We start from the raw sequence: 26551 nt of genomic DNA, 5'->3' as shown, positions 1-26551 counted from the left end.
ACAATCCTACACAGGTGGAGGTGCTGTTATGTAAGATCGTTCCAGAGGATACACCATAGGCTCTTACTGGCGGAGGTTCAGGCCTCCTGTGAACCTGACAGGTAAAAGCAACACACACCTGGTAACATACATATAGGTTCTCCTTCACATGCACTCACTCTATCTGCGATTGGGGGGGGGGGGAGAATATGTGTTACATACATATATACATATAAATATATATACAACAGACGACAGAGAAGCCCAATGCTACATCCAACATGACAGAAATACACAGTAAAATACTTATATATTCTCTTGAAATAGGGTCATTTAGTTTAACCCTTTGGCCAAAGCGTTGTAAGCTTGCGAGCCACGTCAAGGCAGACACCTGTTCGCAAGTCCTAACACTACCAGATAAAATACTAATATACCTCTATTAGGATTACAATTCTCATTTACCTCTATTAGGAGGGAGAAAGACCACAGTGGGTCTATATCCAGCAGAATGAGGCACGTGTATATATATGCACGTACTGCATGTTACATGCTGGCTAGGGTGAGTGACACTCACTGTACTGCATGTTACATGCTGACAAGGGCTAGGCTGAATGTGTACTGCATGTTACATGCTGACAAGGGCTATAAAACCTTAGTACTTTATGTACAGTACTAATGTAAATCTGAAGAAAGAATATAAACAAAACCTATTAATGTACTAAAGGATTTGTTCAAGTTGGATGTAGTAGTGTGGCCCTTTTATCTCTTGTTGTATACAGTAGGTCACAAATCCAATAGCACTCCAAATGTCTCAAATATCTACAAACAATATAGTGGTTTGAGGTTACTAAGACTGTGTATGTTGAATTAAAAGTGTACCTACACTTCCACAATAGGTAGTATTTATTCTCATGATTTGCATCAGAATACATTATTCAAACCACCCCAAAGAGGTGTGATCTTCTTCTATAAACCATGGGCTGCTACAGTATTTACGTTTAAAGTTCACGAGTTCCTAGAATTATCAAATTATTCTGTTTTGCTACCGACACCTGTGAAAACTGGGTAGAGGTTTAGGAAGTGGGTTTAGCTCATTACTTACAAGTAAAGTGTGTGATGTTCTACATATAGTTTATTATATATTTAATATATATTAACTCCTTCACTCTTAAGGTTAACTTCATGCCCAAAGTATACAGCAGATTTTAAAATGAATCCTCAATGTAACAAATACGCATATATTCATCTAAAGATGGCAAACAGCATTTATTATAAACATATACAGTATTTTTATTTTTTCCTTGAATGTCATGAGAAACCTGTCTAGCACACTACCAGCTAAGGCAAACATTCACAAATGAATGGGAGTTAGGACATGATACAGCTTAGCTCCCTTTACTGAATATAGACCGTTGGGGGCTATTCATCGAGCTCAGTTACGAGTTAATGCACCCAAACATTAATTGCATTAATGGCATTAATTCCCATTCAAGTTGGGTGAGTTGACCCGTAGCAGAGCACGATGCGTCTGGGGGTAAGAAGGTGATTATATACAGCAATAAAAGCAATATTTCATGTGTTATATATCATATAATCATCTAAGTAATATGTTTAATCTTGGTCATATCAATTACATAATTGAAGTCCTTTTTTTAATAATAGTCTACATGAAATCCGAAGACATTCTTTCTTAGCACTTTTTATTAATGTTAATAGGTTTCATAATGTATTAGTGCAGTGTTACAAAAGCATGTTACAATATAGAACAGTTCATATACATATCAAAAAACATTCTTAATGTATATCAGTGAATGAACAATGGACTAGATGCATATCTAAATCTACTAAATGTAAGTCTATGAAGGGCAGTGACATCCTATAAAGGATCATAGTTTTATGCATCTAATATAATGCTTGAAACATGTAATGGTTTAAAATCTATAATTATAATAACAACATTATCTTTTTGTAAATGTGAGTGGGAACAGGGAGCTTGTTTTAGTAGACAAGTTGGATTAAAGCCTTCAGCTAGGTTTTTGATTTGTTGTTTTAAAAAATAACATGTAAGACTAAAAACCTTAGTAATAGCAAAAAATAATTCAATGGAATCTATGTCTGATGGTAAACCTGCTGCAATGCAGAAATAACAAGTTTTATGAAACATATAAAAAAAACATCCTATTGTGTTTAATTAGATTTTTTAAATACATCTGGTGACGTATAATGTTTCTAATGTGGCCAATCATGTATAATAGCCAATTTCAGGTGCATCTTGTCCGAGAAGCAACGTGACATTGTCCTGTTTCAAATAGTAGTAAATAACTTTATAAATATGTATATTTTCAAATAGCCTGTGTTAACCCCTTCACTGCCAGAGGGCCTGCTTTGAAATATGTTGCATGCCCTTCTGCCAACAAAGGAGTTATAACCATGTATTTCCTCACAGCAAGAAGCAAAAACGAAAATCTTTCACGCAGCAATTGTCAACCGTATCAAGGAAAATGTTAACATGTTGTTTAATCTTGTGCCTTGAAGAGATAAAAAAGTGCAAACAATATTGTTCACAATTATTCAGACACATATTGTTTGCAAAATGAGAACAATTTCAAAAACATCAGAAGAAACATCATTTATATTTTTACAGAGGCATTTTCAACAATCAACTCTTGGCATCAATATATATATAGGTGTTTTCCACTTGTGTGAAGAGTGATTTTAAATAGTAATGGGAGGCGGTAGGTAGATCATAGAGAGAGTTACATTTCACATATAATGTAATGCAGGGGTGCGCAAACTGGGGGCGTGAGTGTCATGGGAGAGGGGGTTTGGTCTGGCATTAAAGGGGTTACACCCCATTTGGCCACCCCCTGCTCTCACTTGGGAAGCAAGAGGTTAACTGGACTGTTGTTCAGTAATGTGTTTTTAACTTGCTTCAGCATCCAACTGTATATTCCTCTGAAAAAATGTATTGTTCTCATCCCAGTGTTTGCACCAACACATACACTGGGGTTGATGCGGGAGGGAAGGGGTTAATGTTAATTCAGTGATTATAGCCCTTTGTTCCCTTTTCCCGCCTTTTCAGGCTCCATTTTGCAGCCTTGCATAGGTCGCCATTGCAGCTCCATTGATTCCAATGGCAGATCTGGCGGTTTTGGACCTGTTTCCAGCGGAGACCAACAGGGGGCGTCCGAGAGGAGGAGCGGTGGTTTCCCATTGTAAGTCAATGGGGCCATTGACTTCAATGGGGATTCCTTGATGCCAATCTCCAGGAACAGGTTGGCAGCCATCCAAACCGCAGACCGCAAAGCGGATACCTTGTCTTTGAAGAGAGCTTTATCACTGAGTTCAAGTTCACCGACAATTGGCGTGGGAACCTTAGGTTCTAGGGCACCTAGAAATAAAAAAAATTGCCCCTAGCCCCTAGGCCTCCCCACACTCGACCACCACCGGGTCCGAGAATCCAGGACCCCCGTGAAGGGTCGAGCTCAACAAGAGGGTCGCGCCATTGACTTCAATGGCGGAGCGGAGGTCCCATTGAATCCTATGGCGGCGCTCGCCCATGCATTTCCTATGGCGGCGCCGGCCATTGATTCCAATGGGAGAAAACCGCGTGGCGTGAAAACGGCAAAGTCCGAAACAGTAAAAAGTGTAAGTCCATATCTCCGGTTCTGGGAGGACCAGAGTGCTGGGGTTTGGGTCACATGTAGCCAAGGTTCTGGCATGAATGCATGGCCATTCCCAGCCCTCTCCGAACAACCAGACGGAGTGTGGGCAAAGAGAAAGATTGGTGAGTTTCCCCATAGCCGTCAATGGTGGCGTTTCCCCATTGAAAGGCTATGGCGGAGAAGTCCCATATACGTCAATGGCGGAGTTGCCCCATTGAAAGTCTATGGCGGTGGAAACCATTGACTTCAACCGCGGAGTTGCTCCATTGAATGCCTATGAGCCCGTTGATTTCAATGGGGAAAGAGTGAAAAGCAGAGATTCATTTTTAAAAGGAAGAATCCTGTATTAAAAAAGGAAGTAAGCCCCCTGTTTAGAATATTACCCACCCAGTGGGCGGGTGTTAAGGTGCCCCTCAGATGAGGTGGCAAGGAGAGATTGGGTGCAGGTAATTGTTCTCCAATAGCCTGCACTCAATAATAAGGTATAGACTGGAGATTGCATATAAACCAGTATCCAGCCTATCCTCAGTGTTGCTCGTGTTCTTTGTGTATCTTCGTGATGCCTGATGAAATGCTAATCCTGTTTTCTGTTTACTTCATCATCCCCATTCCATTCCTAAGTAAGTGTATATATTTTGCCTGTTATTTGTATATCTTGTGTGTTCACCTTCTTTAAGGAATAAAACTCTAATTGATCATATCTAAGTCGTGTTCAATTCAACCCAGTTATATTTTTGGTGTGTATATTATAACCTTGGATAACTATAGGTAGAAACCTCGCTCGAAAACCCCTTGTTGGTAGGTGCGTGCTGCCTAGGGAATGGATATGGACAGAGAAGAGTATATCTAGAGAGGTACACAGAATAGAGTCCCTTTGTAGGCGCACCGCAGACCGTTATGGAATAAATGTGGTCAGGGGGAAAGATATTTAGCAAAATAATAAATATTTTAATCAAATTTGTGATTGTGCAGTAAAAATAGCAAATAATGAAAAACTAGTATTTACTATATTAAAAGACACTAGTTATGTCACAACGGTAGGTCCAGAGGGACTACTCTGGGCCCATCAGCAGGTGTAGCTTATGTCAATTCACTGCGGTGCCTTGGACGTTCAGCATACCTCAAAAGTATATCAAGGTATATCAAAGTATATCCTGAAATGGATGTTAGCCACTCAGACGTGACATCTGGTGGTGCTGAGATGTATTACACCCTATGCCTTGAGCTTAATTCTTCTATGCCTCTGTGTTTTTCTGTTACCACTAGCAGTGTGTGGTCCTGCGGGTAGATGCACCGTTAGAATCGGCCATGCATATAGATATAGTAGATGGAGGGTCCCTAGCTGTTCAGTGTGGCTGGCTGGGTGAGTATTACTCTGGTGCGGATGTAGATATATCCTGATGGTATGTTGCTACCTCGCTACAATCATATGTATAGTATTTCAGCAGTGGTGGGGTTAATACCCACTATACATATGGAGATGTTGCTCTGCGCGTTTTAGTTGGGCGCGCAGGAGCGCTGTAATTACTTGTTTGTAAGTTTGAAAGTGTCTGCGTTCAATTCAGTTGAAAACTTTCAGTATCGCCCCTTGCGCCCCTTAATTTTTGCCCCGTGGACCCCGTGTATATATACTTGAATGTCGGGGAGTACACAGATGGCGTAATTGTATCCTGCGCTCTTCTGAATGTGCCTACAGTGTATGTATCTAGTTCCACAGAGTATTTCTCTGTTTACTTAGCAGACCTGAAAGTTTATTATCAGTGTTGTCATTCTTGTATTGATATGACAAAACTCTCAGTCTCCGCATTTGTATGCTCTGTATTATTTTATTCAGATCAGTGATTCCTGCAGAGACACGTAGTAGCGGGAGGGAGTCCCACACTGTGATGGCTTATCAGGTCATTTTGTTACACATTCTGAGATCCGAGGTACATTGAGGCTCAAATTTGGGCAGATATTCAGTTAGTGATTTAAGTGAGTGTATATAGGTTAGTAGCACAGCCCTGCTAAACACAGAGCTAAACACCTCTTTAACTGGGTGTATCAAAACAGAGGTCCATAAAGTGAATTGAAGGCTGGTAGTAAAGCGTTGTAATGAGACAGTGAAGACATAGAGCTATGTTCTTTACTGCTGTAGAAATATTTTAATCAATAAATATCGGCAGAGACCCGACATGCTGCATGTTTCGTCGCTTACTTGCGACTTCTTCCGGGGTACATTTATTCCATAACGGTCTGCGGTGCGCCTACAAAGGGACTCTATTCTGTGTACCTCTCTAGATACACTCTTCTCTATATTATAACCTTGTCATAAGTTACCGTGACAGTGAGAATTTCAGGGGGGTGGGTGGGCTCGGTGCATACAGAGGCACCGAGCTCTTCCCCAAAGCATTTAAATGGGACCGTGTGAGGCCTCTGTCAGTTCCCTTACATAGTCTCCGACGGCTTCGGGCAACGCATCACCATGGCAATGCGCCGACAAATGACCGCACTTCGTCATTTGACGCCGGAGACGGTGAAAGGGCGTGCGCGAGCAGGGGGGAGAGCAGGCAGGGGGCACAGGGAGGAAAGAGTTTGCGCACCCCTGATGTAATGGATCAAATGATGTACCATCAGGGCCAGGGACAGTGGGGACTGCCGGACCTGGCCAGTTACCGGCGATTCTAGAGTTTATTGTCTGCACCAGCACAGGCAAGAAGAGCCTTCCCCTTCCCCAGGCTCCACCTGCTGGCTGATGGAAGGGGCTATTCCCCAAGCTCTCATTATGCCGGCCTCCAGGCCCATTCGATGGCCCCATGTAAACAACCTATGCTCTACCCCCAATACCCCATTTTATTCCCCAGACCCAGTAATGCCTTATACTCACCTCCCTTGGCCCAGTACCCCCTTATACCTCCCTCTCCAGGCCCAGTACCCCCTTATACTCCCCTTGCAAGGCTTATAACCACTTACATCCCCCCTCCCTAATCTCAGTACCCACTTACCTTGTGTCCAGGTCCTCCTTATACTCTCCCCGAGGACCTCCTTAGACCCTATCCCCCATATCCATTACATCATTATATCCCCCACCCCAGTCCGTTACCTTCTTATATCCTCTCCCACCGTTCCATTACTTTCTTTTATCCCCCCCCCCAGTCAATTACCTTCCCATATTCCCCCACTGTCATTACCTTCTTATAATATTCCCCTGTCCAAATCCATTACCTTCTTATAATATCCCCCCCGTGGCTCATTACTATCTTATATACCCCACGGGACCACCATTACCTTATTATATCTTCCCCCCCCATTACCTTCTTGTATTCCTCCACTGTCAATTACCTCCTTATAACACCCCCAATCTATTACCTCCATATAATCCCCCCATATTACCTTCTTATATCCCCCCCCCCCGGTCCATTACCTTCTCATATTCCTCCCCCCCCCCCCTGTCCATTACCTCCTTATATCCTCCCCCCCTCCCCCACCAGTCCATTACCTCTTTATATCCCCCCCGGTCCATTATGGCCTTATAACACACCCAGTTCATTACCTCCATATAACCCCACCCCCTATCCATTACCTCCTTATATCCCCCTCAGTCCATTACCTCCTTATATCCCCCAGTACATTACCTCCTTATAACACCCCCAGTTCATTACTTCCACATAACTCCCACCCCTAGGTCCATTACCTCCTTATAATCCCCTCCTCCTTCCCTCAGGTCCATTACCTCTGTATAAACCACCCCCCCCCCCCCACCCCAAGTCCATTACTTCTTTATAATCCCTCCCCCCCAGGTCCATTACCTCTTTATAATCCCTCCCCCCAGGTCCTTTACCTCTTTATAACCCTCTCCCCCCCCCCGTCCATTACCTCCTTAAAATCCTCCCCCCCCTCCCCCCCCAGGTCCAATTTCTGTTGTCAGCCATCTGTATTATGGGAATTGCTCTCCTATCTCTCCATCCAATGTAAAGATAATCTTTACAAGATGTACAGTATGCATGTTTATATTCACTTCCATGTGAGCTTGAACGACAGTGTGGTAAAGCCCTCAGCACAGCCTGTATAACAAAGGAAAGCAGCATTATTTCCCGGATATTTACAGATTCTGTAACAAGCAATAGACAATTGCAAACATCTGTTGTATAGTATGTGTTTTAAACAGGTTTGTCCTTGTTCTTCAAGGTGATTCAGCAGAAGAGATTGACTTGACTGTGGTTTATCAAGCAGCAGCTAATGGCGATGTCAACACACTGACTGCAGTAATCCGTGAAGATCCTTCAATATTAGAATACTGTGACAATGAAGGTAAGATAACAATGTCCCTCTTCATGTTAAAGTTTGTTTTTGATGACGGGGCTGAAATGTCAAAGTGTGGAGTTATTTTATTTTATCAGTTTTAAGTAGAATGTTTCCATATTTTTGGTTAAGTAGAAAACATTATATTATTTTTGTATTCTCTTATGGATACTAATACCTTAGAATGTACCAATGTGATAGGTTTTTGTAGATTTAATTTATTGCAATTTGTTTTGATAAACTTTTCAACGTTTTTGCAAATAAAAATATCACTTGTGAGCACATTCACTTGTCTCAGACAGCTCTGCAACCCTGCTTTTCAGCACTACCTCCCAGCATACAATGCTCCCATTGCAGTGATGGTTTCTGGGTAATGACATGCAAATGAGAAGTCTGTCACCTTTTAGCTTCATGTCCATTTTTAAATTGTTTGCAAAATATTTGTTTGCTCTGGTATTCAAAGAAATGAATACAAAGAGAGCATAGAGCACTCACGTAAACTTAACGAGTCTGTCATGGGCTGTCTAGGACATTTGGTCATGTCCATTTTGCTGTGACCAACTTGCTGTCGGCGTTTAGCAGCCACTCACCCCATTGCCAGGACTTTCTGTTGGCCACTTCTCCCCCTTGGTAAAACATCAACCTTACCGTTTACCCTAAAACCCCCTAATCCTAACCCCTAATACTAACGCTACCACTACCCTAAAAATCTTAACACCATACCCTAAAACACCTTACCCTAAAAACACCTTACCCTAAAAACACCTTACCCTAAAAACATCTTACCCTAAAAACACCTTACCCTAAAACACATTACCCTAAAACACCATACACTAATCTCCTAATCTAAGAACCGTAACCATTTACCCTAATCCCCTACCCTAGAAACCTTAACCCCTCACCCTGAAATCCATATTCCCCTACCCACTAAAACCCCTTAAATTAACTTACCTTATTGTCAAAACGGCTAGATGCCGAGTGTCCAGTAGCGGAGTGGCCGATGCCAATGTAGTTGCGAAAAAACGACTGTGACCAAACGTCCGATTCTGTGCCATGGTGCTGGCTGGGGCTAGGACTGAAAAATCCTATGGTAGCTGTATATGTTATGAAGAAAAGAAAGAAAGCGCTCACATGGAGTTTTGCTGGTGATTTATTAAGGCATGGAGCATGCTTTATTAAATCACCAACAAAAGTGCCTGTGAGTGCTCTCTCTCCCACGGAAAATTACAGTAGACAAAAAAAATTGCTACATTTTTCAATCGAAAGTTTTGCATAGCTCTATTCCTAAAGCTACGACCCAAGTCACTGCGTGCACGCGCGTCGGAGCGCCTGGCGGCACGTGCACCAGTTTCAGCCGTGACCTGTGGTCTGTGGTTGAGTGTCAGGAGAAGAGCAGGATATCGCGACGGGGGGGAGAGGGTGAGGGGGAGTGGCGGGGCACGGCCATGACATCACGCGGCTGATTCGCCCTCAATGGCTGAACCACCGCCATGACGTAGCAAACGCTCGTCCGCCGCGCCAAAAGACAAAAATCTTGTATTTTGGCAAAGGCGGTCGCACTTCGCGCTTTCTGCAGGCGCGCGGCAGCAGTGACTGGGGTCGGCCCCTTAGAGGGCCGTATCTTGTTTGCACCGCGCACGCCATAGCGTGCGCAGCCGTGAGCAGTGGGGACGAGGCCTAAGATGTTTCTATAAGATGATATTGAAGAAAACATGTATACTTATATTTTTTTGGGGGGGGAGGGGGTTAGCTATGATAAGTACTAAAGGAATCAATCAAGAGTAGATTATCATAAATTAGCAGAGATTAGACATTTCAGGAGATTAGTCACAATGATAAGAAGAGCAAGGGTGTTATAAGAGTACACACTGTACGGGTGAAAACTGTCATGTATATAAATAACGTCACCGGATATATTGGCAGGTTAACCACATGCTTAATGTGCTGCTTCAGTTTTGTTGTTTATCATCACAATAATGGTTGTGGTTTCTGCACTTATTTCTGCCAGCCTTGCATTTCCTGTGCTTGGTGTGGCTCCCTCCCCTATGCCCTTCTTCCCTTGTGAAATTACAGTTTGCTCTTGGTAAGAAGATGCATATTAGATACTTCTTAACAAGATAAAATAGATTACTTGTCATCTTAGAAATTGACTTCCGAAGGTGTTGCCCTAAAAAAATAAGCAGCCAGTTCAATGCTTATTTATAACGAGAAAATAATCAAGACCATAGCCATTCACAGGCATGTGCAGCAGCAGCAGCAGCAGCAGCAGCATTGCCCCACTCAAATGCTACCTTTGTTAAGAGAATTTGGGGGGCCTATGTACAGATGTAGCAGACGTTATTGCTCCTACTGGCACATTGTAGCAGGACACACACAACGCTTCAGGGGGAGAAGACACCATAGTGTTTGAATAAGGCTTGTGCAAAAGGGGCAGAGCTAATGCGTTATTGCACCCGCTGGCACATGCCTATGTGTGCAGTAACGCCTGCTACATCTGTACTAAGATTGTATTTAACATTTTTGTGCTACAAAATTTCAGTGCTAAAATGTAATACAATCTTCATAAAATGTGCCTGCTATGTATGATGACATAATAAATATAATAACTTTATTTTTATATTGTTTTGAAATTATTATTATAGGCGTATCGGGTCATGTTGAATACTGTAACTGATTGATACAATTTTAATAAATTAAAATGTATTTTTTTTTTAATTTGAAACTAGCTTTAGTTAATATTAATAATTAGTGTAATATTATTTATTATAGTCCAAATTAGGTGCACTCATGACACCAGGTAACAAATCGCCACGGGTGCACCGCAACAGTGATCCCGCTGGATGCGGATACACGGGTAGATCAGAAATTAAAGAAGAGGCACTCTACTGGTCTTCCAAGGATTATAACATTTACTGCACAAGCATCGACGTTTATTATAGCCATACTTGCTCACCTTGTCCTAAGACCACTGTGACACGTTTCTGCAGGCATAATCTTATGATAGTGAAGAGTGAATGAAATAAGAAGCACAGTAGCTGTAATTTCTTTACTATTCCTTTTTTTCTGCTGTCAGATGCATATTCTACAAAGAAAGGCCTCGACACTTCAGCACGCTTCATTCAGCAACATGATGTACACAGATTCAATTGTAACATTTAAGTAGCAATTACTGTAGTGTAATAAGAGTAGGAGAAAAAAAATCCAAATAAAACCCCAAATTAGCTAATTTAGTTATCTTTTGATGCAGACAGTTATCAGCACACATCTGTTCAGCACCTTTCTGCTGTGAGATTTATTGAGCAGCAATGTTTTAATCACTCATTGTGATATTATATCTGTGATTTCAAGGAGTATATTAACTAAAGTGCAATATATTAACTAAAGTGCAGTATATTAACTAAAAATTATATAGCTGTAACACCTTTTTTTAATATCATGCTCATTATTAACCTTTTCAGTTTCCTCAGTTTAAAACATATATCCTCGAAGAAGCATTTACTGTAATTAGTCTGACAACCAATGTTCTAATTCTGAGTTACACACGGTGCATGCTCTTCTTCTGTCACTCACACTTATGAATTTACATTACACCTTTGTGCCTTTATTTGCCTATATCTATTTACACTGTTAAATCAAAAGTAGAGATGCGTTAACTGGCTGCATTCTGGGTCGATATTTTTTCAACATTTTGCAATTTTGTGAAATGTCCCGTACAGCACACCATTAAGGACTTGTGTATGTGACAAGAGTTAATAATCTTTCTGACCCACTTTTCACCTTCCGCAAAGGTTTCTCAAATGACTTACTGTATATAATGTATACCCTCAATATATACCCTCAATATATACCCTCAATCCATCCCAATATACAATCTGTCACGAATGTCACACTTGTGAGCACGTAACTTATATATGTTGGGTTATTACACACAGCTAACTAGCTGACTTACCTTCACCTGCGCACAGGTCCCTTGAATGAATAATGTCTGCCCTCACTCTGTCACAATACCTATTTTTAATCCAGCGCCGCCACCCCCACAGAAATATAAAAATATTAATTTACAGAGTCTCTGGTCCCTGTTTATTATTAAAACTATGTACTTAACACACAAAAATCTGTTGTAGCAAAATGTGTCTGAAAATGTAAATTGCTCTCTGCAAAAAGTGCAACAGTTCAATCAGAGCCCAAAGTATTACTGATTAGAGTTTAGTTTTAATATACAAAAAGTACAGTGATTAGTTTACAGAATAAGATTATTACAAGAAACATACATATAAAATGCAGACAGTTTCTTAAAATAGAAAAGATAAACAAAGAATTCCTATACGTTACCACAGAACATGTAACAGGTTCTTCCCAGAGAGGTCACTAGAGAATGAAAGATGATAATTCACATGTCTGATCCCAAAACACAGCTGTTGAAGTCTAATTCATAATTCAAATGCATGACTTAAAGTATATACATAAATCCTTTTAATTGAAAAAACATATGCCCCCCCCCCCCTCCCTTTGGGTGTTTTCTCAACCCACCCCTTTTCATCAATCAGTCCCATGATAGTTTTACAACTACATTTTTTTAAATACTTTCCTTTTGACATTTAAACTTTGCATTGATATATAAAAGACTTCATAACTTTGTTTCTATAGTACTTAGACAAAACCATCTTCACTGCTGTATTTGGGTTCTTAATATTCACACATGAATATGAAATATGCATAAACAAATAGAATGAACTAGCACTCTCCCTGTCTAACACAATTCAGCTAGAGGTGCTATGATCCTGCATCCACACCGCAAGATGCATACAACTATACAAAAAACAACTGGATCAGCACTCAAAAATAATAATAAAGTACTTACGTTTTGCTTTTGGTCTCACTATGTTTCTTCTTTAATGTATCAAAAAAGCAGCAATACAGAAAAAATCAGTACACACAGGGAAAGAAAATGTTAGCAGACACACACTGTTATATGTGCATAATGGAGCAACGTTTCAAGGCCTCCTAGCCCCTTCATCAGGCTTAATGATAATGTCCATCCAAGGAGGTTTAAATTGTCATGTGCCCCTGATCAGAGTCTCTCTAAACTGTGCAGCCATTAGAGTGACTCACAAGTGACGTCACATAGAAAGTGCAGGCTGATCCAGCAACAGCTATCAGTACATATAACACACATATAAGAGTGTCTGCTAACATTTCCTTTCCGCGTGTGTGCTGATTTTTTCTGTATTGCTGATTTTTTGATACATTAAAGCAGCAGTCCAATCTGTGGTTTAAAAAAAAATTCCCCTTTTCAATACGATCCACAGAACGATAAGTAATTAGCTAAGTTGCTGATCGATCTGTTCTCCTGTGTAATTGATTGGTGAAGATTCAGCTCAGAGGCTCACTAAATGACTGCAGAGGAGTATTCTGCAGTCAGTGTGACTTTGTAAATAGTTGCTATAGAAACAAAAAAGGCATGTTACATTATAATACATTAAAAATGTAATTCAGAGCTATTTTAAAAAAAACAAATACTGCAAGCATTTTCTCATAGTACAGAACTGATTTATAAAAAAAAAAAAACACATGTAAGATATTGCTTGGTCTGCAGCTTTAAAGAAGAAACTTGGTGAGTCCAAAAGCAAAACGTAAGTCCTTCATTATTATTTTTGAATGCTGATACAGTTTAGTTTTTGAATATGAAATAGGACCACATAACTTCTATTTTTGTATGAGAAACAGATATCAGAAATTATACATAGAAAACCCTGTTTTTTGTATAATTTGATTCGTGTAGTCGCAACAGTTACACATAACTATTTGTTGTTCCTGTGAATTTCTGTCAGGTCCAAGATTTCATATTTAATAACTTTACACACTTTTTGGAATACCTTCTTGGCCCACCCTCTGATGTTTGCAGATCCCCTGCAGGAATCTCTTTCAAAATACAAAAAAGAGGGGTTTTGTTTATTTCTGTCAGAAATAATTTACAACACCAGATTCTTGAAACTCAGGTTTTGACTTGAGAGAACTTCAGTCGTATAAAACACACAAAACTAAGCCTGGTCAGTGGTTTGACCAGCCAGAAAAACAATCCTTGTATTTTTTTAAGACAATTTGCAAGTTGAGGTTAACCTCCCGTGTGCCAGATCAATTAAACTACTTAATACTTTCTAACATATTCATTTCATAACATTTTCACGGTTTTCTTTTCAATAATATTTTTGCAACTTCTATTCAAAACGGATTGAAAATGGCAAAATGCCATAATTTTCACCAAATTTAAAAATAAAACTGAGCTTAAAATAATCAAGGTCACAGAAGGAGCGGCTCAGTGAGTAAAGACACTGACTCTGGCACTGAAGGGCCTTGGGCAAGTCACTTTATCTCCCTGTGCCTCAGGCACCAAAAACATAGATTGTAAGCTCTATGGGGCAGGGACTGTGTCTGCAAAATGTCTCTGTAAAGCGCTATGTAAAAAAAATAGTAGCGCTATACAAGAACATGCTATTATTATTATTATATTATTATTATGACCAAATTTCTTTTAGCATTAGATTGCTATTTGTTTTCCAAAAAAAGCTAGCAGATTTCAACGTGTTTACGAACTATTGCAAACCTCTAATTTAAAGCATTTATTGCTAATGTATTAATGTATCTCTTCCAAGGTCAGTCACTTACAATATTTCTATACTTCCGTCCACACCTCTCTATGTAAACTCTACACCAGGGGTGCGCAAAGTTTCTCTCATGCGCCCCCCTGGTTGCCATAGAGACGTGTTGCTGGAACTCCAGGTAAGTGAAAAGTTACAGAGACCTGAAAGTTTACTGAAGGTGTCTAGGTTCTCAAATAAATTAGGTAGTGAAATTAAGGGCTGAGTGAGGGACAATATTACATCATCTGCAAATAGTGCAAATTTATATTACTGAAAATTGACATGAATTCCTGAAATGTTGGGATTATTTCTGATTAAATCTTATAATGGTTCAATAGATATGTCAAAGAGGAGAGGGGATAGGGGACACCCTTGACAACATCCATTCTTTATAGGAAATAGGGAGGGTTAACTGCATTGGCCTTGACTGTGGCTGAGGGGGAGTTATGGAGAATTTTGATGCTGAATCTTTATGCCCTTTTTAATTAGTTGGAGGGAGAAGGGAGAAGGGGGCGGAAAAAAAACAGGCCACGCACTCCTATGCAAGAAAAGGTGAAAATGTGTTCTCAATGTTTCGGCGCCCAATTAAGCCTATATCAAGAGCGCCAACACAGCAACAAAAATGAACCAATATATACCCTAACCTACACCCAGTGACCCCATAAAATAAAAGTGAACCCCTGGTGACGTCAGATGATTGACAGAAAAGTCAACAGTGGCTCCCAACACAAAGGAATACAGAGAGAGGAGGGTGGGCTGGGGCTGAAATGAATACTGGTACATGAAGATAACTCTGGGGATCGCTAGACCTTAATTCTTAATCACAATGCAATAAAAAATCTATATATATATAGCCGCATCTGTAATAGCTCAGTGGCAACAGTAACAATATAGCAACATCAGTGGCACACATCAGCAACATCTACAGTAAAAGACATTTAAATGTATCAGCAAATTGCAATAGAAAAGCAAGTCCACAGAAAAACCCAATGTCCAAAGCATAACACAAGTAGCAGAGTGTCAGGACAAACCAGAATCTTAAATCATCCTCCCAAGAGAGGAATCAGGGGCAGTACAATCACAGTAAGTGAATCCCTAATGTTGAAGGCAGTAGGTCAAGGAGTCCTACTAAGATATTACATATAGAGATATACAGTAAAAGGTCACAACTCACACATCCAGTACTGGCCACATGATCGTTGACATCCCAATCTATCGCCACGATGTCCTGCAGATGGCATCCTGCTGGTGTAATATATGTTAGTACCAATCAGGCAATCCATTGGTATCCTGATCTTAGCATGTCTTCGTGAACTCCTAAGGAGGAGTAGTCAGCAGCATCTGATTGAACTCGAAGGATCTGGGTGAAAACGGTCAATTAGGCAGTAACCACAATGTTTATTGTCATTCTAGGGGTGTTTTTAGAGTGACGCCCACCCATGGACTGGAGCACATATCCTATATCAAAGGTGTCACAATAAAGCTGTACCATAAAAACACTCAGTAGCCAAGGTACAGGCGGTCCTCGGTTATCCGACGCAATGCGTTACTCAAAATGGCGTCGGATAGCGAAGCGTCGTAAAGCGAAACCCGTTTTCCCATAGGAACACTGTTTAAATCAAACGTTCCGTTCCTGAAGGCATTTTTAATGCTAAAATACACAGAAAATGTTACTCAAGCAATAAGATATGCAGCACACACATAGATTATGATGGAAACATTATATTTATTGATTCCAGAACTGTAAAATAAAACTATAAAAATAAAACTATGCTGTATTCTGTACAGAAATGTACATGAGCAAAAAAAAACACATCAATTATTGGAGGAAGATGATTGGGGGGGGGGTCTTCAACAGACAACGGACATTTTGGAGGTGATGTAGGTGGAGTTGAAGGTTTCGGCCTCTTGAAGAATCTCTTCATTGAAGTCTGGACAGATCCTTTCCTTTTCTGCGTGTAGATCTCTCTATAGCAGCTGATTTGGTTAGACACCCCACGACTGACTGTTGAACTCTGTTCAATGTTAGGGTAATTGTCCTCAAATATGGCCAGTGCGCTATCAATGTGCTTGAATGCCGCAGCCAACATTTTGCTTGACAATGATTTACGTGGCTGTGCAACATCAGCAGATTGGTGGGCCTCCTCTTCAGCAATTTTTTGCTCTTCTAATTGCATGAGGTCTTCATTGCTCAACTCGTTAGAATGTGAGGCGAGCAACTCCTCAATATCCTCGGTTTCCACCTCCAAGTTGAGATCTCTGGTCATTTGCAAAACAGTTTCTGTAACTTCTGCAACAGTCTCTGTAAGGCCTTGGACATCAGACACAAAATCAGGGCACAAATTACGCCAAACTCCATTTAAATTGGATTGTTTCACCTCATTCCATGCCTCTCCGATGTTTCTCACTGCATGGAGAATGTTGTAACCCTTCCAAAATTCTTTTAAGGTTGGACCACCTTCCACATCGGTTGCTCTGATGGCCTGGGCAAATGTTCACCTAAGATAGTAGGCCTTGAAGGAAGCGATAACCCCCTGGTCCATCGGCTGTATCAATGAGGTGGTGTTGGGGGGCAGGAACACCACCATGACGTTTGGATGATGGTCATCCAGGTACACGGGATGGCCAGGAGCATTGTCCAGGAGCAGCAATGCTTTGAAATCGAGGTTCTGGTTCATGCAATATAATTGCACAGCTGGAATAAATTGATGCTGGAACCAGTCCTCAAAAAGGCTCCCTGTTACCCATGCCTTACGGTTGGACTTCCAAATCACTGGAAGTGTGCTCTTTGCATAACCCTTGAATGCCCTAGGGTTTTCTGCATGATAAACAAGCAAAGGTTTTAGCTTGAAATCACCTGCAGCATTTGATCCAAGCAGAAGAGTCAGCCTGTCCTTTGCAACTTTAAACCCGGGCATAGATTTTTCCTCTTTTGCAATGTAGCTTCTACTGGGCATTTTCTTCCAGTAGAGCCCAGTCTCATCAACATTGAACACTTGACGTGCGCAATAGCCACCGTCCTCTATAATTTTGGCCAATGTAACAGGGAAGGTTTTAGCTGCCTCCTCATCCGCACTAGCAGCTTCCCCGGTCACTTTAATGTTATGCAAGTTTGCCCTCTCTTTAAACCGCATAAACCAGCCCTTACTTGCAGTGAACGTTTCCTCAGTGGTCCCTTCTCCATGCTGTTGCTTAATGTCCTCATACAGACTCAAAGCCTTGGCCTGAATTAAGGCTAAACTAATGGGCACATGACGCTGGGATTGATCTTCCAGCCATATGATGAGGAGTTTTTCTACCTCAGCAATATGCCCAACACGTTGCCTTATTGTTGTACCTTGCATAGGTGCTGAGCCCTTGATCTGTTCCAAGATTCTTGCCTTGTCTTTGATTATTGTCACAATAGTTGTGCGAGGTATATCCAAGGCACGTCCAATTTCTGTGTTCGTCTCTCCTTTCTCAGAGCGCTTTATTATGTTTTGCTTGGTCTCCAAAGTTATAGATTTTCTATTCCTTTTTGGAGTAACAGTACTTTGCTTTTTGCTTTGATCAGCCATGGTTTAGGGCCTAAAATACACCACCAAACCTTCACACAGACTGTTCAGAATGATTTCCCTAACCTACAGCCATCTGGTTGTTCATTTGTAGCAATTTTTTAAAGCGTCGTAAGAGCGTCGGATAAGCCGTTCGGGCGTCGCAAAACGGGCCATAGGGATGCATTGACAAGCGTCGGATAAGCCGTTCGTCGTAAAACGAAACGTCGTAAAACGAAGACCGCCTGTATACATATTGGCATCTGTACCCAAATAAAACTACAGAAATATAAAAGTACCAGATTGATACATACATATAATCAAGAATATTAATATGTAATAAATATACATATAAATCAATAAAAATAAGTCCAGGATTGTATATAGTGAAAAGCATTATCAATAAGGCACGTAGCCAATGGTCCCGTGAGTGCATATGAACAGTAGAATATTTTATGACCTGGTTTTAAGAAAACTGGACAGAGGCCGGCTGGTATTCAGTCCTCTTGGAAACACACTATTGAGTTTGTGGATCCAAAATCCTTTCCGTTGGAATAGTAGCTGGTCCAGGTTACCCACCCTCACTGGTCTAATGACTTGGTCAAAGGGCGTGCATCGCAATATAGCCGGTTGGTGACCATGTGTCAGAAAATGTTTGGCTATGGGTTGGTTTGATTTCTCAGTGCATAGGGCTGGCATAATACTAGACCTGTGTATGGCCATACACTCTTTGAATTGTATCTGAGTCTTTCCAACGTAATGTAGTAAAGCCCACAAGGGCATTTGAATAAGTCAACTACATAGATGGAGGTGTATGTAAAGCGATATTTGATTTTGCATGATGCTCCTCCTTAGGAGTTCACGGAGACAGGCAATTATCAAGATACCATGGATTGCCTGATTAGTACTAACAAACATTACACCAGCAGGATGCCATCTGCAGGACATCGCACAGACTAATTAAGGATGCGATACTAGCAATTGTGTGACCTGCTCGAAGGGAGTCAGGTCCCTCCAGACTCGTGATGAAACCCAAAAGCGGTTACAGAGGCCCACGCTCTTCCCCACAGCAATTAAACTGATTGGCCGGGGAGAGCGCGGTGCATCTGTAAAAGCAGCACTCCTCCATCTACATTGCGAAGTCATTACAACGTGCCATCACGTGACGCAGCGATGATGCGGGATGAGGGCCAGCAGGTAAGTGAAATGCAAGGGAGGCCTTACGCTGTAGTTACGTCACTGATCCCAAGGATTATTTTCATGTAATATTATTAATTTCACCATAAGCCAGCATACCCCCCCCCCCTCCAGCCCCGCCCTCTGTATTCCTTTGGTTTTTCGGCCCTGTTGGCCCAACTAAGTACAGTATTTCTGTCAACCATCTGACGTCCCCAGGGGTTCACTTTGCTTGATTTTTTAGCCATTTTGGGGGGTAACTAGGTGTAGGCTAAGGCAGCAGTGCGCAAACTGGGGGATGCGACCCCCAGGGGGGGCATGAGACTGCCGACGGGGGGGCCCGGGTTTTACAGAGGCCCTGCGCGCTTTCCGAAGGCACTTAAATTAAGTGCCGGGGGAGCTGCAGGGCTCTGTAAACCTTTACTTACCTAGGCTCTGGTGGCTTCCTTCCTGCGTCGCCATGGCAATGCGGCGTCAAAATGACGCCGCGAGGTCATGTGACGTCACGTTGCTATGGCAACGTGATGTCATGACGCCAGAGCGCAGGTAAGTGGGGGTTAGGGGGGGCGCGGGAGTGAGGGGACCGCCGGCAGGGGGCGCAGGGGTTTGCGCCCCCCTGGGCTAAGGTATATCTTGGTTCATTTTTGTTACTGTATTGGTGCTCTTGATAAAGGCTTAATTTGGGAGCCGAAACGTTGAGATTACATTTTCACTTGTTTGTGCATTGTGACACATGGACGATATGCACCCGGACTGTAATGTCGGGCCTGTGGGCAATTTGGATGCAATTGAATAATCTTTTGCCCTATGGTTGCATCCATACTGTAGCCTCGCATGCTGAGGCACGCTTACACTGTGAAGAGTTATCACTAGGAAAACATGTGATCGTAGGTACTATTGCTACATCTGCTATGAGGAGAGTCTAATTCTGTTGACGAAAGCTGTTTGGATGTATAAGATCAGAAACCTTTTTCCTGTAAGCCCTTTTTTCTTAAAAAGGAAATGTGAAGATTTGTAAACAATAAGTGATAGTGCTTTGAGCCTCTTCCCGATGTTGCATTCCATGTTTTTTGTTCATTTTATATTGATTTTGTTCAAGGTTGCACACCCTTGATGCACGCGGTTTCGGGACGCCAAGTTGATACAGTGAAGTTGTTACTGAAGATGGGAGCTAATATAAACACTCAAGATGCTTGTGGACGAACTAGTTTATCTCTAGCAACATATCTGGTAGGAGGGTTTTTTATTGGCTACATCAAATAATTTGGTACAGTGAATAGACGGGAGAGGATAATGTAAGAGAGATCTCCATAAAGTGTATGCTTGTATATATGTATATCTTTATGTTTGAATAGCGCCATACATGTACATAGCGCTTCACAGCAGTAATACATGTGACAAAATAATATAAGACATAATGGGAATAAGCGCTATAGACATAAAAGTAAATATTGGGAAAAGGAGGTGGAAGAGGAACCACCCGGGATGAGTTAACGGAGACACATTCAGAGACTTCAGTCTGGACAGCAGGTCAGGGGATGAAAAGTACATTTGTGTGTTGCCAGCATTGAGGGGATATTTGAATCCAGAAGATGTGATAAGGTCGCCTTGAGAAAGTATGTAGAGAGAAAAGACAAGAGTTCCTAGGACAGATGCCTGATTACACCCACAGAGAGATTGACAAAGGAGGAGGTGGTGTAAGTAAACGACACTGAAAGCACAATGGAAGAGGTAAGAGGGAATCCAGGATAGAGTATTACGGATACTGAGAGTATAAAGAATGTGAAGATGGTCCATATGGATAGGAGTGGTAAATAAGCACACATGCCATATTATATCTACAGCTCAACCCCATTATAGCGCGATCCGTTACAACGCTGATCCGCTTATAACGCGATGCAAGCGTGGCTCCCAATTTTCATATTTATGAATACTTTACAACACGATTATTGGTATCTTAAATACTTTATTGTACAATGTTTTACAATTGTACATTATTTCTAACGAGATCCGCTTATAGAGCAATGTGATTCTTTGGACCCCAAGCACAGCGTTATAAGATGGTTGAGCTGTATATATCTCTATATTATTTTTTTTTATTGTGGTGATAATTAGTAGCTCATTATTATTTATTTATAGGTGCAAAAGAGCTGCCACTTTTTTCTAGTTCTGTTTGGCCTCTTTCCTGATTTATGTAATGTACTTCAATGGGATACTAGAATGGGAAAACAGGAAAGATAAGGCTGGATTAGATATGAGAAGCTTGTAACTCAAGGTCAAGATGGGTAATATATTTTGATTAGACCTAAAAATGAGGAGACACAGTAGAATAACAGACCAATTATATTGTAACAGGAAAAAGCCAGCTTGACACAAGATACCAGGAGTGAACTCTAAGAAACCATTACAAATCTTCATAATGATTAGAGGATGTGGCCTACAGTACATGCATAATATGACTCGAATCACATAGTAATGAATAGTGTATAAGTTCTCTTGTTTTTATACATTTCTTTGTAACAGTTTTCATCCTGCTGTAATAAAGTTTTAAACTGAGAAAAAACCTACTTGGATTTTTTTATCGTCGAGCCTTTACCCAGACGCCATTTAATTTCTTCTACTAAACCCCTAGTGGACTGGGTGTGTCAGCATCATGATTAGCAATTGACTGTTGTATTGCTAATAGGCAAGGATTCATCTCCAACAGTCCACGCTAACAAAAGCTGCAGAGAGGTCGAGTAATATTAGATGGGGTGGGAGTCTGAATTATAACAAAAGCATTATGTGTTGTTTATTTTGTGATATGCGCTATTGTACATTTTAAAGTGAGGCTTCTGGTGGCTGGGACTCAAACATATCTTTATCAAACATTGCTGCTTAAAACCATTATCTCTTCTGCTTTTCCTAGTGCTAGTGTAGGGATGGCAACTCCAGTCCTCTAGGGCCACCAACACTTCAGGGTTTAAGGATATCCCTGATTCAGCACAGGTGTCTCACTCAATGACTTAGCTACTGATTTAGCCACCTGTGCTGAAGCAGGGATATCCTTAAAACCTGACCTGTTGGTGGCCCTTAGGGACTGGCTATTTAAACCTCCCACCCATGTGCCCCCGCCACACCCCTGCACTTGGTTTGAGCGAAGGTGTGTCCCAGAAAGACATGTGACAATACTCCCCTGCAGTGCATTCTGCACCAGGAAACCTCCTTTGTACTGTGGCACTACTTACTGTATATGTGCATTATTTTATGCCTACTTATTTTATTTTGCTCTGTAGACATGAGAAGGATTTCAGTCAAAATATTTTGCCACAATTCCAATCCTTTAATCTATTGTATTTCATCCTTTGAAATCACTGTGGGTAGCATTACGATTTGAACAGTTCTACAAACACTTTTACATGACACTCTTGCAAATCTCTGCTCTTTCATCCTAGACAATAAAGCTCAGGTATAAGACTGTACCTTCTCTATAATGTGAAAATGTTGTAGCAGCATTAATTCCTGCCTCACCTTATATGAACTATTCCTAACTGAAAAAAAGCATTTATTACCTTTTCCTCTCCTCTGGGTTATCTGCTACTGTTATTTCCCTGCGTGGGTTCTGGGTTTATTAAAAACAACGGGGGTAATTCATTAAAGGTGCAATCCCACATAGTCGGCCACTTGTATTTCTTAGTGGCCTATGAATGGGGAAGTGTTTGTCAATCAAGTGTTTTCTTTACTCTTATCTCACCCTGTCCTTATCAGAGAACCAATAAAGTTAAGGGGAGGAGGGGATGGGGGACTCTGTACAAGCACTTGCTGAACACTTTTAGGTGTCATATTTGTGCAAATAAATGTATCAATTACCCATTCGAGACCCCTAAACACTAAATAGACGGCATACACAGAAAGAACCTCCTTGAATACAAACAGAAACAGGAAGAAAACCGGGTACCCTTAGCTGTTACCTACAATCTCCAACTGGAACCCCTGCACCAGTAGCTAAAGATCTACAATCAACCCTCCATAAAGATAACAGATTTAAATAAATCTTTCCAGAGCCAGCCCAACTCTCCTACAGACAACCACCAGACCTGAGACAACTTATCGTAAGAAGCTCCTTATCAGAGCCAACGAATCACATCACATTCCCCAGTCAACGCAAACGATGTGAGACCTCCACACACATTCTAACCTCAGACAGGATACCTATACCAAACACACATCAGGAGTATAACATTCTAGAATCCTTCACCTAGTCCACATTCAACGTTGTATACCTGATAAAATGCACACAATGTCCTAATGGTGGATTTCATATGTGTGAAACAGGACAAAACAATCAGAAAAAGAATGCACACCATTAATCATTAAAAAAAAAAAACAGATACACCGGTGGGGGAACACTTTTGCAGCCCCAATCACAATATCAAGAACATGTAAGCTACAATCAAGGGGAGTTTTAGAACTCAGAGAGAGAGAATAACACGTGAATATAAACTCATGCAAACTTTTGATACATTGAATATAGAACTCAATTGGTATAAAGGATTTATGTCTCATTATGGAATATAAATATGTAATTAGGTAATCAGGTATTAATACAGACAGCCTTCTCTCTACAACTCTGCACTTTCACTTCTTTTATGCATGCCTGTGTTACACTAACCATCTGCCTTTGCACCTCACACCCTGACCATTTTACATTTGCTTTTTTTGCACTTCCATGTTACTTTGTGTATCACACTCACTAACATCTGCATATCCAGAATTACTAGGATGCAATTCCTGTATAAATACGACATGCTTCATTTGCTTCTTTTTAACCACAGGTTAGCCATTAAAGGTATCACTTGTACAGTACTTTACTTTTGTTTGCATTCTATGGGCTAACACTGTGCCATCCTCTATTTGTGGCAATACTATACCCTCTTTATACATCTCAGCAGTGTCCGAGCATGCCTCCTGACTATTCCACAGGTCTCTTAATGTCAGAAAGCAATCCCTTGTGCTCCATTTCATCACATAGCCCACAACTCACTACCCCTATGTTCAAAATTAATTAAATATATTGATGGTCAAAGAAGCCTGTCAATAAACTTCCCACAGTGCTACACTAACCTCTCCTAGCACATATTGTGTACTTCATTTTGCTACAGTACACTTATAAATGTAAACTTACACATTTGTAATCATATTACATACTGTATTTGTTTGTCTTCCCCTTCACCCTTTTTCTTTTAGTGTTCCATTGAATTATATTGCACTTAGCTTTATGTTAACATTGTATACTCTTTTCTAACCTGTGTTGTATTTCGGCATTATTATTTATCCTATGTGACACTGTATGCTAATATGTTTGTTTAAGAATATCAAAACAGTTGTTTTCGGTATCAGATTTTGAAATTGAGGTACAGTGGGACACATTAAATGTACAGTAATTGCATGTTATCATATGTTTTTCATGCAGCTCTTGTTTTTTAGTTTTGTAGTTCTAGACCTGAATATAATGATGACATGGAAGTTGTCTGGGCATATTGTAGATTTTATGGTCTACGATACCTACCAATTAAGTGATATTTTCCTTAATACTTCGGTATCTATACTGTATATCAATGCACAGAAAGCGTTGTTTGAACGCACTTAAAAAAGTCTACAAGTTGCATCATATGTAACAATGTTGTTGTCAATATTTTTTTATATCAGCTGCAGATGGCTTTTAAGCAACCTTATATAACTATATGTGCATCATGTAACTGATGCAGATGGGGCAAACAGCAGAGCAATGACCTTAATACAAAAATGACAAATATCCTCTTTGTATCTGTTTTGCTCCAAGACTGCCCTAATACACTCTATATACTCCATTGCCTGGACCCACAGTATTTTATACAAGATTTATAATTCCTACTGCTTGATTCAGTAACCGCTCACTTGAAAGGCATTTGCAGGAGTTCTAATGCCAGTTAGTACATTTATCTCAGTCTGGGCCATGTAGATGTCACACATACAGTACTCATATTCTCTTTAATTTCTCTAGTTTTTAAATGACAAAGTCTTATCCACAATAATTTGTTCTAATAATTACGTCTTATTAAAGGGTAGAATATTCAGAAACAATTTTCCAGATTTGTCTAAATTCTGGGCATTAGCAAACTTGACTTACATGAAAATTAAAACCATTCGAAATGAATTTAGCAATGCTCATTCAGTGATTTTAATAACATTATACTATAAAAAGAATAAAACGGCTCGGTTATGTAGCAAATATATCAGCATTATACTGTATATTAAGGTTCTCCGGCACAAGTCCCTGTACTATAGAACATTTTAGCACCTAAAAGCCAGGAGATAAAGTGACTTGTCCATTGTAACAAGGATCAGAGAACGAGATTCAAATGGAGTTTACCCATTTCCATGGCAGTGACACTGCCACTGTACCATACTGGTAATATCCAGATTATGGGCAAGGACGTGCAAACTAGCAGCTTCAGACAGTACTGAATTTTAAAAAGGCAGAAACACATGTGCAAGCAGTTCATTTGGTTTTTATACTTACAGGGATGGCTAGAAGGCTGTGTAAGTTTGCTCAGGAATGGTGCCAAGCAGAACATACCCGATAAAAATGGGAGGCTTCCTTTGCATGCAGCCACTGCTGAAGCTGATGTGAGGTACATACTATATGTTTTAATGTATATATTTTATAATGCATGCATTGCTCTGCATGAAAACACAATTGACAATGGACAGAAGGATTTCCCAAAACTGTATAGCTTGTGTGTTCTCAGTCTCTTCATTTTATTGTCACATCTTCGGTTGGACAGTAACTCTAAAACCTTCCTACATCCAGAAACACAATGTGTTGTCTTTGTGCAACACAAAACACAACTAACTGCACAAAAGACAGACCAAAAGTGTAGTCACCGGTGCACCAAACAGAACAAGGCATACTATATAAAAAAAACAGTGGCATGCAATAAGTATGGCACAACAAGCGTTCTGAAAAAAATGATGCACTCAATATGCAAATTTATGATATATATATATATATAGAGACAGAAAAAGAGAGAGAGCGCACGCCCCATAGCATAATATTGCATAAAATTTATTAAAAAGGGGGAGGGGGGTAGGGGGTGGGGGGGGGTAGGAATCGCACTCACAGGATGCAAATAGTTAAAAGGCAGTTTGTGAATATATCACCACCATCCGGTTCTGGATACTGGAACACGTCTCCGTGGACTCCCTCAGGGCTGCCAGACACGATCACCAGGAACCAGATGTATAAGGCTCCGTT

The 26551-nt window shown here is 40.7% G+C and overlaps 1 protein-coding gene across 3 annotated transcripts in view; it reads left to right on the top strand.

The window, feature by feature from the left end:
- The window catches only part of ANKRD55 (ankyrin repeat domain 55), a 136895-nt gene that overhangs the window by 31505 nt on the left and 78839 nt on the right, over positions 1-26551 (top strand). For 2 of the 3 annotated variants that reach the window (XM_075589242.1, XM_075589250.1), the window contains exons 2-4: positions 7812-7934; positions 20375-20505; positions 25819-25928. In XM_075589242.1, the coding sequence (XP_075445357.1) occupies positions 7812-7934; positions 20375-20505; positions 25819-25928 (364 nt within the window). Of the gene's footprint in view, positions 1-7811; positions 7935-20374; positions 20506-25818; positions 25929-26551 lie in introns of those variants that run through there. The other variant, XM_075589258.1, reaches the window with a different exon arrangement.

Source organism: Ascaphus truei, chromosome 1 (genome assembly GCF_040206685.1).
Source record: "Ascaphus truei isolate aAscTru1 chromosome 1, aAscTru1.hap1, whole genome shotgun sequence".
Lineage (NCBI taxonomy): Eukaryota > Metazoa > Chordata > Amphibia > Anura > Ascaphidae > Ascaphus > Ascaphus truei.
Note: the sequence above shows the minus strand (reverse complement) of the source record. Positions and strands in the feature narration are given on the sequence as shown.